General features: G+C 43.4%; 1 protein-coding gene across 6 annotated transcripts in view; it reads right to left on the bottom strand.

Annotated features, from left to right (window-relative positions):
- Positions 1–17,226, bottom strand: part of LOC115127418 (tumor protein 63-like) — a 214,352-nt gene that overhangs the window by 118,578 nt on the left and 78,548 nt on the right. For 4 of the 6 annotated variants that reach the window (XM_065009360.1, XM_065009363.1, XM_065009362.1 and 1 more), the window contains exon 1: positions 11,631–11,794. The exons of the other annotated variants lie outside the window; for them this stretch is intronic. In XM_065009360.1, coding sequence (XP_064865432.1) covers positions 11,631–11,672 — 42 coding nt within the window. In that variant the 5' untranslated portion in view covers positions 11,673–11,794. Of the gene's footprint in view, positions 1–11,630; positions 11,795–17,226 lie in introns of those variants that run through there. 6 annotated transcript variants of the gene reach the window in all.

The following is a 17,226-nucleotide window of genomic DNA, read 5'->3' as shown; positions in this document are numbered from 1 at the left end:
TGATGACTAGCTTGTTGTAAGTGTTTTATTTATTTTTATTTCACCTTTATTTAACCAGGTAGGCCAGTTGAGAACAAGTTCTCATTTACAACTGCGACCTGGCCAAGATAAAGCAAAGCAATGCGACTGAAAACAACAGCAAGATTGTGTTCTCATAGGTCATGAGTCAGAACTCTGGTTTAGAGATTGTGTTCTCATAGGTCATGAGTCAGAACTCTGGTTTAGAGATTGTGTTCTCACACATCATGAGTCAGAGATCTGGTTTAGAGATTGTGTTCTCACACATCATGAGTCAGAGATCTGGTTTAGAGATTGTGTTCTCATAGGTCATGAGTCAGAACTCTGGTTTAGAGATTGTGTTCTCATAGGTCATGAGTCAGAACTCTGGTTTAGAGATTGTGTTCTCATAGGTCATGAGTCAGAACTCTGGTTTAGAGATTGTGTTCTCACACATCATGAGTCAGAGATCTGGTTTAGAGATTGTGTTCTCATATATCATGAGTCAGAACTCTGGTTTAGAGATTGTGTTCTCATAGGTCATGAGTCAGAGCAGGGGTACATCAGCACTACGGCTGGCATTAAAACATTTTTATTTTTATTTAAGGTGGTGGTGTTTTGGTGTAAGATGCTCCAGCTCTCCTAAACCACTGCTCTAATGACAACCCCACAGCCAGCCAATGACAAGGGACCCTGCCCCCTCCTACCATCCCTACCTAGGCTGTGTCCCAAATAACAACCTGTTCCCTGTTTAGTGCATTACTGTGGGTGCTGGTCCTGTGTGCGTGCGTGTGTGTGTGTGTGTGTGGGTGAGTGTTTTCACTAGGAGCTACCTGACAGCCACTAATTATCACAGAAGGCAAATGATCATTTTAATGAATAGCCTGATGCTGGCCAGAAACCGCAGATTAAACATCAAAGCCCCTTATAGCGACGGAGAGAAACCTAGAGGTTGATGAGATGACATGATAAACATGATGATTGTTTGAATTGAATTGAAGAGGGATTATGAGAAGTGAGTGATCTGGAGAACTCTACCTTATGTTATATTTCTGGAAGGAACGAAGACATCAAGGATGGAGAACGAACAGATCGGGAATGAAAAGAGAGAAAAAAAAGGAATGAAAAGAAAAGTCAAACAAGTCAACCAAACATTCACCTATAGTCAGATGGAATGTTTAACTGAGTGGAAGGGGAAGCTACCAACACTTACAAGAGAAGTGGGTGAAGGAGACTCAGGCCTCCTCTTCTCTCCTATTCCTTTTAATCTGGTCTGATTCCACTGTAATACAGCAGCCATTTTAATCCCTACTTTAACTGCTCTTAAAAATTCTGTCTGTTTACAGCCGTGCTGCTCCTAGCCCTCTGAGGCCCAGTCCAGTCTGTTTACAGCCGTGCTGCTCCTAGCCCTCTGAGGCCCAGTCCCGTCTGTTTACAGCCCTCTGAGGCCCAGTCCAGTCTGTTTACAGCCGTGCTGCTCCTAGCCCTCTGAGGCCCAGTCCCGTCTGTTTACAGCCCTCTGAGGCCCAGTCCCGTCTGTTTACAGCCCTCTGAGGCCCAGTCCCGTCTGTTTACAGCCCTCTGAGGCCCAGTCCCGTCTGTTTACAGCCCTCTGAGGCCCAGTCCAGTCTGTTTACAGCCGTGCTGCTCCTAGCCCTCTGAGGCCCAGTCCCGTCTGTTTACAGCCCTCTGAGGCCCAGTCCCGTCTGTTTACAGCCCTCTGAGGCCCAGTCCAGTCTGTTTACAGCCCTCTGAGGCCCAGTCCCGTCTGTTTACAGCCGTGCTGCTCCTAGCCCTCTGAGGCCCAGTCCCGTCTGTTTACAGCCCTCTGAGGCCCAGTCCCGTCTGTTTACAGCCCTCTGAGGCCCAGTCCAGTCTGTTTACAGCCCTCTGAGGCCCAGTCCCGTCTGTTTACAGCCCTCTGAGGCCCAGTCCAGTCTGTTTACAGCCCTCTGAGGCCCAGTCCCGTCTGTTTACAGCCCTCTGAGGCCCAGTCCCGTCTGTTTACAGCCCTCTGAGGCCCAGTCCAGTCTGTTTACAGCCCTCTGAGGCCCAGTCCCGTCTGTTTACAGCCCTCTGAGGCCCAGTCCAGTCTGTTTACAGCCGTGCTGCTCCTAGCCCTCTGAGGCCCAGTCCCGTCTGTTTACAGCCCTCTGAGGCCCAGTCCAGTCTGTTTATACAGCCCTCTGAGGCCCAGTCCCGTCTGTTTACAGCCCTCTGAGGCCCAGTCCAGTCTGTTTACAGTCGTGCTGCTCCTAGCCCTCAGACCTTCAGAGTGACAGACTGTTCAGACCTTTCAGAGTGACAGACTGTTCAGACCTTCAGAGTGACAGACTGTTCAGACCTTCAGAGTGACAGCCTGTTGACCTTCAGAGTGACAGCCTGTTGACCTTCAGAGTGACAGACTGTTGACCTTCAGAGTGACAGCCTGTTGACCTTCAGAGTGACAACCTGTTGACCTTCAGAGTGACAGCCTGTTGACCTTCAGAGTGACAGCCTGTTGACCTTCAGAGTGACAGCCTGTTGACCTTCAGAGTGACAACCTGTTGACCTTCAGAGTGACAACCTGTTGACCTTCAGAGTGACAACCTGTTGACCTTCAGAGTGACAACCTGTTGACCTTCAGAGTGACAGACTGTTGACCTTCAGAGTGACAGACTGTTGATCTTCAGAGTGACAACCTGTTGACCTTCAGAGTGACAGACTGTTGACCTTCAGAGTGACAACCTGTTGACCTTCAGAGTGACAGCCTGTTGACCTTCAGAGTGACAGACTGTTGACCTTCAGAGTGACTTACTGTACACCCTGGAAATTATAATATATTTTTGGGGGGGTTTGTATCATTTGATTTAAACAACATGCCTATCACTTAGAAGATGCAAAATATTTTTTTTATTGTGAAACAAACGATAAATAAGACAAAAAAACTGAAAACTTGAGTGTGCATAACTAAAGTCAATACTTTGTAGAGCCACCTTTTGCAGCATTTACAGCTGCAAGTCTCTTGGGGTATGTCTCGATAAGCTTTGCAGATCTAGCCACTTGCATTATTGCCCATTCTTCAAGGCAAAACTGCTCCAGCTCCTTCAAGTTGGATGGGTTCCGCTGGTGTACAGCAATCTTTAAGTCATACCACAGATTCTCAATTGGATTGAGGTCTGGGCTTTGACTAGGCATTTAAATGTTTTCTCTTAAACCACTCGAGTGTTGCTTTAGTAGTATGCTTAGGGTCATTGTCCTGCTGGAAGGTGAACCTCCATCCCAGTCTCAAATCTCTGGAAGACTGAAACAGGTTTCCCTCAAGAATTTCCCTGTACTTAGCTCCATCAATCATTCCTTCAATTCTGACCAGTTTCCCTGCCGATTAAAAACATCCCCACAGCATGATGCTGCCACCACCTTGCTTCAATGTGGGGATGGTGTTCTCTGGGTGATGAGAGGTGTTTGGTTTGTGCCAGACATAACGTTTGCCTTGATGGCCAAAAAGCTCAATTTGAGTCTCATCTGACCAGAGTACCTTCTTCCATATGTTTGGGGAGTCTCCCACATGTCTCTTGGCGAACACCAAACATCTTTGCTTATTTTTTTCTTTAATAAGCAATGGCTTTTTCCTGGCCACTCTTCCGTAAAGCCCAGCTCTGTGGAGTGTACGGCTTAAAGTGGTCCTGTGGACAGATACTCCAATCTCCGCTGTGGAGCTTTACAGCTCCTTCAGGGTTACCTTTGGTCTCTTTGTTGCCTCTCTGATTAATGCCCTCCTTGCCTGGTCTGTGAGTTTTGGTGGGCGGCCCTCTCTTGGCAGGTTTGTTGTGGTGCCATATTCTTTCATTTTTTTTAAATAATAGATTTAATGGTGCGCCGTGGGATGTTCAAAGTTTCAGATATTTTTTTATAACCCAACCCTGATCTCTACTTCTACACAACTTTGTCCCTGACCTGTTTGGAGAGATCCTTGCTCTTCATGGTGCTATTTGCTTGGTGGTGCCCCTTGCTTAGTGGTGTTGCAGACTCTGGGGCCTTTCAGAACAGGTGTATATATACTGAGATCATTTGACAGATCATGTGACACTTAGATTGAACACAGGTGGACTTTATCTAACTAATTATGTGACTTCTGAAGGTGATTGGTTGCACCAGATGTTATTTAGGGGCTTCATAGCAAAGGGGGTGAACACATATATACACACACCACTTTTCTGTTTCTATTTTTTATAATTTTTTAAATTTCACTTCACCAATTTGGACAATTTTGTGTATGTCCATTACATGAAATTTAAATTACAGGTTGTAATGAAACAAAATAGGAAAAAAGCCAAGGGGGGTGAATACTTTTGCAAGGCCCTGTATCATAAACCCCCTTATTGCTGTTATAAACTGGTTACCAACATAATTAGAGCAGTAAAAATAAATGTATTGTCATATCTGTGGTATACAGTCTGATATACCATGGCTGTCAGCCAATCAGCATTCAAGGCCTGAACCACCCAGTATATAATCTTAAATAAACCATTAAGTGAATACTGTTGTTAGGCTAACTGGTTGAATTCCCCCAAAGTTCTCTTTCAATATTCCTCTGATCATAGAAGCACTGTAGCGTTCCCTAAATACAGTCAGTCTTGTGTGGCTGGATAAAAAATTATGGAACTCATTTCCCCCCCCCCTCTATTTGCAAAGACCTATTGAGAGCAAGAATGGTGAACTGACCCCAGATTAAAAACCCACAAGATGGGGTCTTAGATCTCAGCTGAAGTCCTCTATCTACACCCCCTCCACTTGGGACTAACAGTGTGTGTTGACAACAGTACTATACAGTGAAAGCAGAGAGGAGTGGTCAAGTATAGGTAGATAGACTCGTCACCTGAGCATTAACACTGGTGGGCTTTAGGAGAACAAATAGACACAGGTGTTTAGACCTAACAACCATTTTAGAAGCCATCTTATAAAGTGGGGAGAGTAGCAGATTGACACCAGACTGTCATCACACCAGACTGTCATCACACCAGACTGTCATCACACAAGGAGATAGCCATCACACCAGGAGACTGTCATCACACCAGGAGACTGTCATCACACCAGACTGTCATCACACCAGACTGTCATCACACCAGACTGTCATCACACAAGGAGATAGCCATCACACCAGGAGACTGTCATCACACCAGGAGACTGTCATCACACCAGACTGTCATCACACCAGACTGTCATCACACCAGACTGTCATCACACCAGACTGTCATCACACAAGGAGATGGCCATCACACCAGGAGACTGTCATCACACCAGGAGACTGTCATCACACCAGACAGTCATCACACCAGACTGTCATCACACCAGACTGTCATCACACCAGACAGTCATCACACCAGACAGTCATCACACCAGACTGTCATCACACCAGACTGTCATCACACCAGACTGTCATCACACAAGGAGATGGCCATCACACCAGGAGACTGTCATCACACCAGGAGACTGTCATCACACCAGTCTGTCATCACACCAGGAGACTGTCATCACACCAGACTGTCATCACACCAGACTGTCATCACACCAGACAGTCATCACACCAGACTGTCATCACACCAGACTGTCATCACACCAGACTGTCATCACACAAGGAGATGGCCATCACACCAGGAGACTGTCATCACACCAGGAGACTGTCATCACACCAGTCTGTCATCACACCAGGAGACTGTCATCACACCAGACTGTCATCACACCAGACTGTCATCACACCAGACAGTCATCACACCAGACTGTCATCACACCAGGAGACTGTCATCACACCAGACTGTCATCACACCAGACTGTCATTACATGGGCTTGCTCCTACCTATCTCTCTGATTTGGTCCTGCCGTACGTACCTACACGTACGCTACGGTCACAAGATGCAGGCCTCCTTACTGTCCCTAGAATTTCTAAGAAAACAGCTGGAGGCAGGGCTTCTCCTATAGAGCTCAATTTTTATGGAATGGTCTGCCTGTCCATGTGAGTGACGCAGACTCGGTCTCAACCCTTAAGTCTTTACTGAAGACTCATCTCTTCAGTAGGTCCTATGATTGAGTGTAGTCTGGCCCAGGAGTGGGAAGGTGAACGGAAAGGCACTAGAGCAACGAACAGCCCTTGCTGTCTCTGCCTGGCCGGTTCCCCTCTCTCCACTGGGATTCTCTGCCTCTAACCCTATTACAGGGGCTGAGTCACTGGCTTACTGGTGCTCTTCCATGCTGTACCTAGGAGGGGTGCGTCTCTTGAGTGGGTTGAGTCACTGACGTGGTCTTCCTGTCTGGGTTGGCGCCCCCCCTTGGGTTGTGCCATGGGGGAGATCTTCGTGGGCTATACTCGGCCTTGTCTCAGGATGGTTAGTTGGCGGTTGAAGATATCCCTCTAGTGGTATGGGGGCTGTGCTTTGGCAAAGTGGGTGGGGTTATGTCCTGCCTGTTTGACCCTGTCCGGGGGTATCGTCGGACGGGGCCACAGTGTCTCCCGACCCCTCCTGTCTCAGCCTCCAGTATTTATGCTGCAATAGTTTGTGTCAGGGGGCTTGGGTCAGTCTGTTATATCTGGAGTATTTCTCCTGTCTTATCCAGTGTCATGTGTGAATTTAGGTATGCTCTCACTAATTCTCTCTCTCTTTCTCTCTGAGGACCTGAACCCTAGGACCATGCCTCAGGACTACCTGGCCTGATGACTCCTTGCTGTCCCCAGTCCACCTGGTCGTGCTGCTGCTCCAGTTTCAACTGTTCTGCCTGCGGCTATGGAACCTTGACCTGTTCACCGGACGTGCTACCTGTCCCAGACCTGCTGTTTTCAACTCTCTAGAGACAGCAGGAGTGGTGGAGATACTCTGAATGATTGGCTATGAAAAGCCAACTGACATTTACTCCTGAGGTGCTGACTTGCTGCACCCTCGACAACCACTGTGATTATTATTATTTAACCCTGCTGGTCATCTATGAACATTTGAACATCTTGGCCATGTTCTGCTATAATCTCCACCCGGCACAGCCTGAAGAGGACTGGTCACCCCTCATAGCCTGGTTCCTCTCTAGGTTTCTTCTTTCTTGGATGTCATAAGGTGAATGCACCAATTTGTAAGTCGCTCTGGATAAGAGCGTCTGCTAAATGACTTAAATGTTATGTTAAATGTTCTTCCTAGGTTCTGGCCTTTCTAGGGAGTTTTTCCTAGACACCGTGCTTCTACATCTGCATTGCTTGCTGTTTGGGGTTTTAGGTTTCTGTACAGCACTTTGTGACATCAGCTGATGTAAGAAGAGCTTTATAAATACATTTGATTGATCACACCAGACTGTCATCACACCAGGAGACTGTCATCACACCAGGAGACTGTCATCACACGAGACTGTCATCTTTTCAGACAAACTAATGGAACCAATAAACTAGCAAACAAATAAATATACTGTCCTTTATGTTTAGTGTCATTAGCAGACAGTTAGGAACTGTTCAACTCCACAGAAAGCATATTACAAAAAAATTCGTACAAATACGAGATAAAAGAAATGTGCCTGAAATCCAGAAAGATTGACGTTAAGTAGGACTGTAATACAACTATATTCTAGCCTCTACAAAAACGATTTGACTTGCTCAAAGTGAAGCGATATTTGAAAAGGAATGATATAATCCTAAATAAACAAACAAAACCCTTACTGACTATAATGACAGTCACTAGTTGTCACGGCCATTATCTGTCATTAGGAATTGTAAAGTGGCTGTTCCACTGGATGTCATAAGGTGAACGCACCAATTTGTAAGTCGCTCTGGATAAGAGCGTCTGCTAAATGACTTAAATGTAAATGTAGGAAAGAAGGAAACATGGATAACTTTCTATCATGTCATTTCTTTCTCCAAGACCAGAAGGTATTTTCCAGATGGTTATTATAGCAGAGAATCAACCCTTATTTAATGCCTATGTCACACCTTGTAATTCTAACTGCCAAAACATCTGTAAACCCTACCTTTCTGGTTCCAGTAAATTATATAGTGGCTCCATTTTGGACAACCCAAAATAAATCATTTTAGTTGTCCCCGTGTAGCTTACTCATACAAACATTTTACGTTCTTTAAATTATTCCATTTAACCATCTTGAACTATGATATTGTTTCCATACAAAGGGACCATTTCCTGTTCATAAGCTCCAATAGTTCTACTCCACAATGCTCATCAAATCACAGCTCCTCATCTCCAGATCCACCCCTCAATCACAACCACCATTTTATTTACATTTACATTTAATCTACTGTCTCCAAAAATAAATCAAACACAGAAAAAACCGACAAACTCACACAATAAAGTTGTGTGTGTGAGACGAATCAGAGATGATTATATTCATTTACATTTCTGTAATGTAACGATTAGGCAATCAAAAAAATCACAGTAAAGCAATGGAATCCATGCCATAATTAATGAACTCTCATCGTCTTGTCTAATGAATGGTAAAACACCGATGGAACTATTAGAGCTATAGTAACTATTGGAGCTTATGTAACTATTAGAGCTCATGTAACTATTAGAGCTATAGTAACTATTGGAGCTTATGTAACTATTAGAGCTATAGTAACTATTGGAGCTATAGTAACTATTAGAGCTATAGTAACTATTGGAGCTTATGTAACTATTAGAGCTATAGTAACTATTGGAGCTATAGTAACTATTAGAGCTATAGTAACTATTGGAGCTTATGTAACTATTAGAGCTATAGTAACTATTGGAGCTTATGTAACTATTAGAGCTATATTAACTATTGGAGCTATAGTAACTATTAGAGCTATAGTAACTATTGGAGCTTATGTAACTATTAGAGCTATATTAACTATTGGAGCTATAGTAACTATTAGAGCTATAGTAACTATTGGAGCTTATGTAACTATTAGAGCTATATTAACTATTGGAGCTTATGTAACTATTAGAGCTATATTAACTATTGGAGCTATAGTAACTATTAGAGCTATAGTAACTATTGGAGCTTATGTAACTATTAGAGCTATAGTAACTATTGGAGCTTATGTAACTATTAGAGCTATAGTAACTATTGGAGCTTATGTAACTATTAGAGCTATAGTAACTATTGGAGCTATAGTAACTATTGGAGCTATAGTAACTATTAGAGCTATAGTAACTATTGGAGCTTATGTAACAATTAGAGCTATAGTAACTATTAGAGCTATAGTAACTATTGGAGCTAATGTAACTACTGGAGCTAATAGAACTACTGGAGCTAATGGAAATATTGGAGCTAATGGAAAAATTGGAGCTAATGGAACAACTGGAGATAATGGAGATAATGGTACTAATGGAGTTAATGGAGTTAATGGAACTATTGGTACTAATGGAGATAATGGAACTACAGGAGATAATGGAACTACAGGAGCCAATGGAACTATTGAAGCTAATGGAACTATTGGAGCTAATGGAACTACAGGAGCTAATGGAACTATTGGAGCTAATGGAACTACAGGAGCTAATGGAACTACATGAGCTAATGGAACTACTGGAGCTAATGGAACTACTGGAGCTAATGGAACTACTGGAGCTATTGGAGCTAATGGAACTATTGGAGCTAATGGAACTACTGGAGCTAATGGAACTACTGGAGCTAATGGAACTACAGGAGCTAATGGAACTACTGGAGCTAATGGAACTACTGGAGCTATTGGAGCTAATGGAACTATTGAAGCTAATGGAACTACTGGAGCTAATGGAACTACTGGAGCTAACGGAACTATTGAAGCTAATGGAACTATTGAAGCTAATGGAACTATTGGAGCTAATGGAACTATTGAAGATAATGGAACTACTGGAGCTAATGGAACTACTGGAGCTAATGGAACTACTGGAGCTAATGGAACTATTGAAGCTAATGGAACTACTGGAACTACAGGAGCTAATGGAACTACTGGAGCTAATGGAACTACTGGAGATAATGGAACTACAGGAGCTAATGGAACTACTGGAGCTAATGGAACTACAGGAGCTAATGGAACTACTGGAGCTAATGGAACTACAGGAGCTAATGGAACTACTGGAGCTAATGGAACTATTGGAGCTAATGGAACTACTGGAGCTAATGGCACTATTGGAGATAACGGAACTATTGGAGCTAATGGAACTATTGGAGATAATGGAACTATTGGAGCTAATGGAACTACTGGAGCTAATGGAACTATTGGAGCTAATGGAACTACTTGAGCTAATGGAACCATTGGAGCTAATGGAACTACTGGAGCTAATGGAACTACAGGAGCTAATGGAACTATTGGAGCTAATGGAACTACTGGAGCTAATGGAACTACTGGAGCTAATGGAACAATTGGAGATAATGGAACTTTTGGAGATAATGGAATATTGGAGCTAATGGAACAATTGGAGCTAATGCAACTAATGGAGCTAATGGAACTAATGGAGCTAATGGAACTATTGGAGCTAATGGAACTCCAGAAGCTAATGGAATTACTGGAGCAAATGGAACTATTGGAGCTAATGGAACTATTGGAGCTAATGGAACTACAGGAGCTCATAGAACTACTGGAGCTAATGGAACTATTGGAGCTAATGGAACTATTGGAGCTAATGGAACTCCAGGAGCTAATGGAACTACTGGAGCTCATAGAACTACTGGAGCTAATGGAACTCCAGGAGCTAATGGAACTACTGGAGCTCATAGAACTACTGGAGCTCATGGAACTATTGGAGCTAATGGAACTCCAGGAGCTAATGGAACCATTGGAGCTAATGGAACTACTAGAGATAATGGAACTATTGGAACTAATGGAACTATTGGAGCTAATGGAACTACAGGAGCTAATGGAGCTATTGGAGATAATGGAACTATTGGAGATAATGGAACTACTGAAGATAATGGACATTTTGGAGCTAATGGAACCACTAGAGATAATGGAGCTATTGGAGATAATGGAGCTAACGGAACTACTAGAGATAATGGAGCTATTGGAGAAAATGGAGCTAATGGAACCACTAGAGATAATGGATCTATTGGAGATAATGGAGCTAATGGAACTATGGTGAGTCAGTAGTTGTGACTCCAGATGTTAACAGGGCTAATGGCAGAGTGCAGGGCCACATCTCAACAGGACAGGGTAGCGGAGCAGAGCAGCCATTTCATACAGCGCCTCTTCCTCTATTCAACAAACACTCCAGGTGTTTACATTCCCCTGCACACACACACTCACACACACACAACGCCGCACACACGCAGATAAACACATACAAAGCCACTGAATCGAAACACAAACGAAAAGTGATCTGCTGCCTAAACATATTTCTCCATTTGTTTGTCTGTGAGTGCCACAGACAGATTTAAAATGTGTTTTGAACTATTTCAACTTTTTCAAATTCCTGCTTTATGTTAAAGCCCCTATACCACCACGAAGCCCTAAGCCGCCAATAAACTCCGACACCAAATCACAGCAAAAAGATTTAACGGGGTGAAAATGTTAAAATATTAAAAACGGCAGTAACACTACTAATAAGGTATTGATATATTTAGCATTTCTCCAGTCCCAATCCCACCATGGAGCTCCAGAAGCTCCATGGAGCCAAGGGGACGGTAGCGGTCCCTGATGCCCCAGTAGGAGCCTCCTCCCTGGGCCTTACCTCGCTGTACGACGTGGGCGTCCCCGTCTCCAGATACAACATGTTGGCGCTGAGGTTGAGCAGTGCTGTGTGCTCCACTGACTCCAGGATGAACCTCTGGTCCCTGTCTCAGTCTGAATGAACGAGTGGCTATGAGGACTATGGATGACAACAGGACAGGACAAGCAAAGAGTCTCTATAGGAATCTATGGGAAGGAGATATATACCAGGGGGGGTTGAGAGGAGGAGAGGAGGAGGGGTCTGAGGAGCTACCTGTCCAATACCTGGGGTGGTGAGTCCACACCCATCTCCTTGACTACCTCTCTGCTAAGACAGACAAACAGCTCACTCAGTTAATTCCATTCAAACAATCAGGACAGTTAATACAGTGATTGCTTTCAATGCAACCTGATTTATATAAATTTAATGTACATTTCAGTTAGACCTGTCATGTTCTGAGGTTAAAACAACACCTCTGATTTGATACATTATCCACGTCTCTGTTGTACAGAACAACTCAAAGTGACAAGACATAGCTCCGAATATCCACACAGACTGGTACATTCTAATGTCCTTAAATGATACCAATGCTGAATGGAACTGAACTGACGTCTACTAGCTGGACGAGGCTAATGGATAGCACACTGAATAGTCTAATGAATAGCACACTGAAGAGGCTAATGAATAGTACATTGAAGAGGCTAATGAATAGCACACTGAAGAGGCTAATGAATAGCACATTGAAGAGGCTAATGAATAGCACATTGAAGAGGCTAATGAATAGCACACTGAATAGGCTAATGAATAGCACACTGAATAGGCTAATGAATAGCACATTGAAGAGGCTAATGAATAGCACATTGAAGAGGCTAATGAATAGCACATTGAAGAGGCTAATGAATAGCACACTGAATAGGCTAATGAATAGCACACTGAATAGGCTAATGAATAGCACATTGAAGAGGCTAATGAATAGCACATTGAAGAGGCTAATGAATAGCACATTGAAGAGGGTAATGAATAGCACACTGAAGAGGCTAATGAATAGCACATTGAAGAGGGTAATGAATAGCACACTGAAGAGGTTAATGAATAGCACATTGAAGAGGGTAATGAATAGCACACTGAAGAGGGTAATGAATAGCACATTGAAGAGGCTAATGAATAGCACACTGAAGAGGCTATTGAATAGTACATTGAAGAGGCTAATGAATAGCACATTGAAGAGGCTAATGAATAGCACATTGAAGAGGCTAATGAATAGCACACTGAAGAGGCTAATGAATAGCACATTGAATAGGCTAATGAATAGCACATTGAAGAGGCTAATTGCACATGAACGCTTAATTGCACCCACCCGTGAGCATTTCCTCTTCACTGAGCCATTTACTGTTTCTCCTATTTACAAGAACCTTTTTTTTTCATTTGTCATTTAAACAAAGACATTTGAGAAGTTATAATAGTTTCTAAGTTTAAGATTGAGTATATGATATAGACAGAACCTGAGAGCTGAATCGAGGCCTGAGGTACAAGTGAAGAAGGGCAGGCAAAACACAGGATAAATAAGATATTGAATTGCCTTGTGAAATCAAAAAGTAAAACTTAATTTGACAATTGGATATATTTGAGCTATATATTAGAGTTTTTAGATCCTGAAAAGGTTTTTATATATAATGATAAGTACTTTTCATAGCTTAAGAATAGTTAACACGGCTTACAAATGACCACGAGTAACCTGTAACCTCGCATATAGATGCGGTACCGGTACCCCCTGTATATAGTCTCATTACTAACCTGTACCCCCTGTATATAGTCTCATTACTAACCTGTACCCCCTGTATATAGTCTCATTACTAACCGGTACCCCCTGTATATAGTCTCATTACTAACCGGTACCCCCTGTATATAGTCTCATTACTAACCGGTACCCCCTGTATATAGTCTCATTACTAACCTGTACCCCCTGTATATAGTCTCATTACTAACCGGTACCCCCTGTATATAGTCTCATTACTAACCGGTACCCCCTGTATATAGTCTCATTACTAACCGGTACCCCCTGTATATAGTCTCGTTACTAACCAGTACCCCCTGTATATAGTCTCATTACTAACCTGTACCCCCTGTATATAGTCTCGTTACTAACCGGTACCCCCTGTATATAGTCTCGTTACTAACCGGTACCCCCTGTATATAGCCTCATTACTAACCGGTACACCCTGTATATAGTCTCATTACTAACTGGTACCCCCTGTATATAGTCTCGTTACTAACCGGTACCCCCCTGTATAGAGTCTCATTACTAACTGGTACCCCCTGTATATAGTCTCGTTACTAACCGGTACCCCCTGTATATAGTCTCATTACTAACCTGTACCCCCTGTATATAGTCTCATTACTAACCGGTACCCCCTGTATATAGTCTCATTACTAACCTGTACCCCCTGTATATAGTCTCATTACTAACCTGTACCCCCTGTATATAGTCTCGTTACTAACCGGTACCCCCTGTATATAGTCTCATTACTAACCGGTACCCCCTGTATATAGTCTCGTTACTAACCTGTACCCCCTGTATATAGTCTCATTACTAACCTGTACCTCCTGTATATAGTCTCATTACTAACCGGTACCCCCCTGTATATAGTATCATTACTAACCGGTACCTCCTGTATATAGTCTCATTACTAACCGGTACCCCCCTGTATATAGTCTCATTACTAACCGGTACCCCCCTGTATATAGTCTCATTACTAACCGGTACCCCTGTATATAGTCTCGTTACTAACCGGTACCCCCTGTATATAGTCTCGTTACTAACCGGTACCCCCTGTATATAGTCTCGTTACTAACCGGTACCCCTGTATATAGTCTCGTTACTAACCGGTACCCCCTGTATATAGTCTCTTTACTAACCGGTACCCCCTGTATATAGTCTCATTACTAACCGGTACCCCCTGTATATAGTCTCATTATTAACCGGTACCCCCTGTATATAGTCTCGTTACTAACCGGTACCCCTGTATATAGTCTCGTTACTACCCGGTACCCCCTGTATATAGTCTCGTTACTAACCGGTACCCCCTGTATATAGTCTCGTTACTAACCGGTACCCCCTGTATATAGTCTCGTTACTAACCGGTACCCCCTGTATATAGTCTCGTTACTAACCGGTACCCCCTGTATATAGTCTCATTACTAACCGGTACCCCCTGTATATAGTCTCATTACTAACCGGTACCCCCTGTATATAGTCTCGTTACTAACCGGTACCCCCCTGTATATAGTCTCGTTACTAACCGGTACCCCTGTATATAGTCTCGTTACTAACCGGTACCCCCCTGTATATAGTCTCGTTACTAACCGGGACCCCCTGTATATAGTCTCGTTACTAACCGGTACCCCCTGTATATAGTCTCATTACTAACCTGTACCCCCTGTATATAGTCTCATTACTAACCTGTACCCCCTGTATATAGTCTCATTACTAACCGGTACCCCCTGTATATAGTCTCGTTACTAACCGGTACCCCCTGTATATAGTCTCATTACTAACCGGTACCCCTGTATATAGTCTCATTACTAACCGGTACCCCCTGTATATAGTCTCATTACTAACCGGTACCCCCTGTATATAACCTCCACATTGACTCTGTACCGGTACCCCCATGTATACAGCCTCATTACTAACCGGTACCCCCTGTATATAGTCTCATTACTAACCTGTACCCCCTGTAATCCCTCTCACCCCCCTTAAAAGATTTAGATGCTCTACTGTTCCACTGGATGTCATAAGGTGAATGCACCAATTTGTAAGTCGCTCTGGATAAGAGCGTCTGCTAAATGACTTAAATGTAAATGTAAATGTAAATGTATATAGTCTCGTTACTAACCGGTACCCCCCTGTATATAGTCTCATTACTAACCGGTACCCCCTGTATATAGTCTCATTACTAACCGGTACCCCCTGTATATAGTGTCATTACTAACCGGTACCCCCTGTATATAGTCTCATTACTAACCGGTACCCCCTGTATATAGTCTCATTACTAACCGGTACCCCCTGTATATAGTCTCGTTACTAACCGGTACCCCCCTGTATATAGTCTCGTTACTAACCGGTACCCCCTGTATATAGTCTCATTACTAACCGGTACCCCCTGTATATAGTCTCGTTACTAACCGGTACCCCTGTATATAGTCTCATTACTAACCGGTACCCCTGTATATAGTCTCATTACTAACCGGTACCCCCTGTATATAGTCTCATTACTAACCGGTACCCCCTGTATACAGCCTCATTACTAACCGGTATCCCCTGTATATAGTCTCATTACTAACCGGTACCCCTGTATATAGTCTCATTACTGACCGGTACCCCCTGTATATAGTCTCATTACTAACCGGTACCCCTGTATATAGTCTCATTACTAACCGGTACCCCCTGTATATAGTCTCATTACTAACCGGTACCCCCTGTATATAGTCTCATTACTGACCGGTACCCCCTGTATATAGTCTCATTACTAACCGGTACCCCTGTATATAGTCTCATTACTAACCGGTACCCCCTGTATATAGTCTCATTACTAACCTGTACCCCCTGTATATAGTCTCATTACTAACCGGTACCCCTGTATATAGTCTCATTACTAACCGGTACCCCCTGTATATAGTCTCATTACTAACCAGTACCCCTGTATATAGTCTCATTACTAACCTGTACCCCTGTATATAGTCTCATTACTAACCGGTACCCCTGTATATAGTCTCATTACTAACCTGTACCCCTGTATATAGTCTCATTACTAACCGGTACCCCCTGTATATAGTCTCATTACTAACCGGTACCCCCTGTAATCCCTCTCACCCCCCCTTAAAGATTTAGATGCACTACTGTTCCACTGGATGTCATAAGGTGAATGCACCAATTTGTAAGTCGCTCTGGATAAGAGCGTCTGCTAAATGACTTAAATGTAAATGTAAATGTATATAGTCTCGTTACTAACCGGTACCCCCCTGTATATAGTCTCATTACTAACCGGTACCCCCTGTATATAGTCTCGTTACTAACCGGTACCCCCTGTATATAGTGTCATTACTAACCGGTACCCCCTGTATATAGTCTCATTACTAACCGGTACCCCTGTATATAGTCTCGTTACTAACTGGTACCCCTGTATATAGTCTCATTACTAACCGGTACCCCTGTATATAGTCTCATTACTAACCGGTACCCCCTGTATATAGTCTCATTACTAACCTGTACCCCCTGTATATAGTCTCGTTACTAACCGGTACCCCCTGTATATAGTCTCGTTACTAACCGGTACCCCCTGTATATAGTCTCATTACTAACCGGTACCCCCTGTATATAGTCTCGTTACTAACCGGTACCCCCTGTATATAGTCTCATTTCTAACCGGTACCCCCTGTATATAGTCTCATTACTAACCGGTACCCCCTGTATATAGTCTCATTACTAACCGGTACCCCTGTATACAGCCTCATTACTAACCGGTACCCCTGTATATAGTCTCATTACTAACCGGTACCCCCTGTATATAGTCTCATTACTAACCGGTACCCCTGTATATAGTCTCATTACTAACCGGTA

This window comes from Oncorhynchus nerka, linkage group LG24, assembly GCF_034236695.1.
Source record: "Oncorhynchus nerka isolate Pitt River linkage group LG24, Oner_Uvic_2.0, whole genome shotgun sequence".
Taxonomy (NCBI): domain Eukaryota; kingdom Metazoa; phylum Chordata; class Actinopteri; order Salmoniformes; family Salmonidae; genus Oncorhynchus; species Oncorhynchus nerka.
The sequence above is the reverse complement of the archived record's forward strand: the minus strand, read 5'-3'. Positions and strand labels throughout refer to the sequence as shown.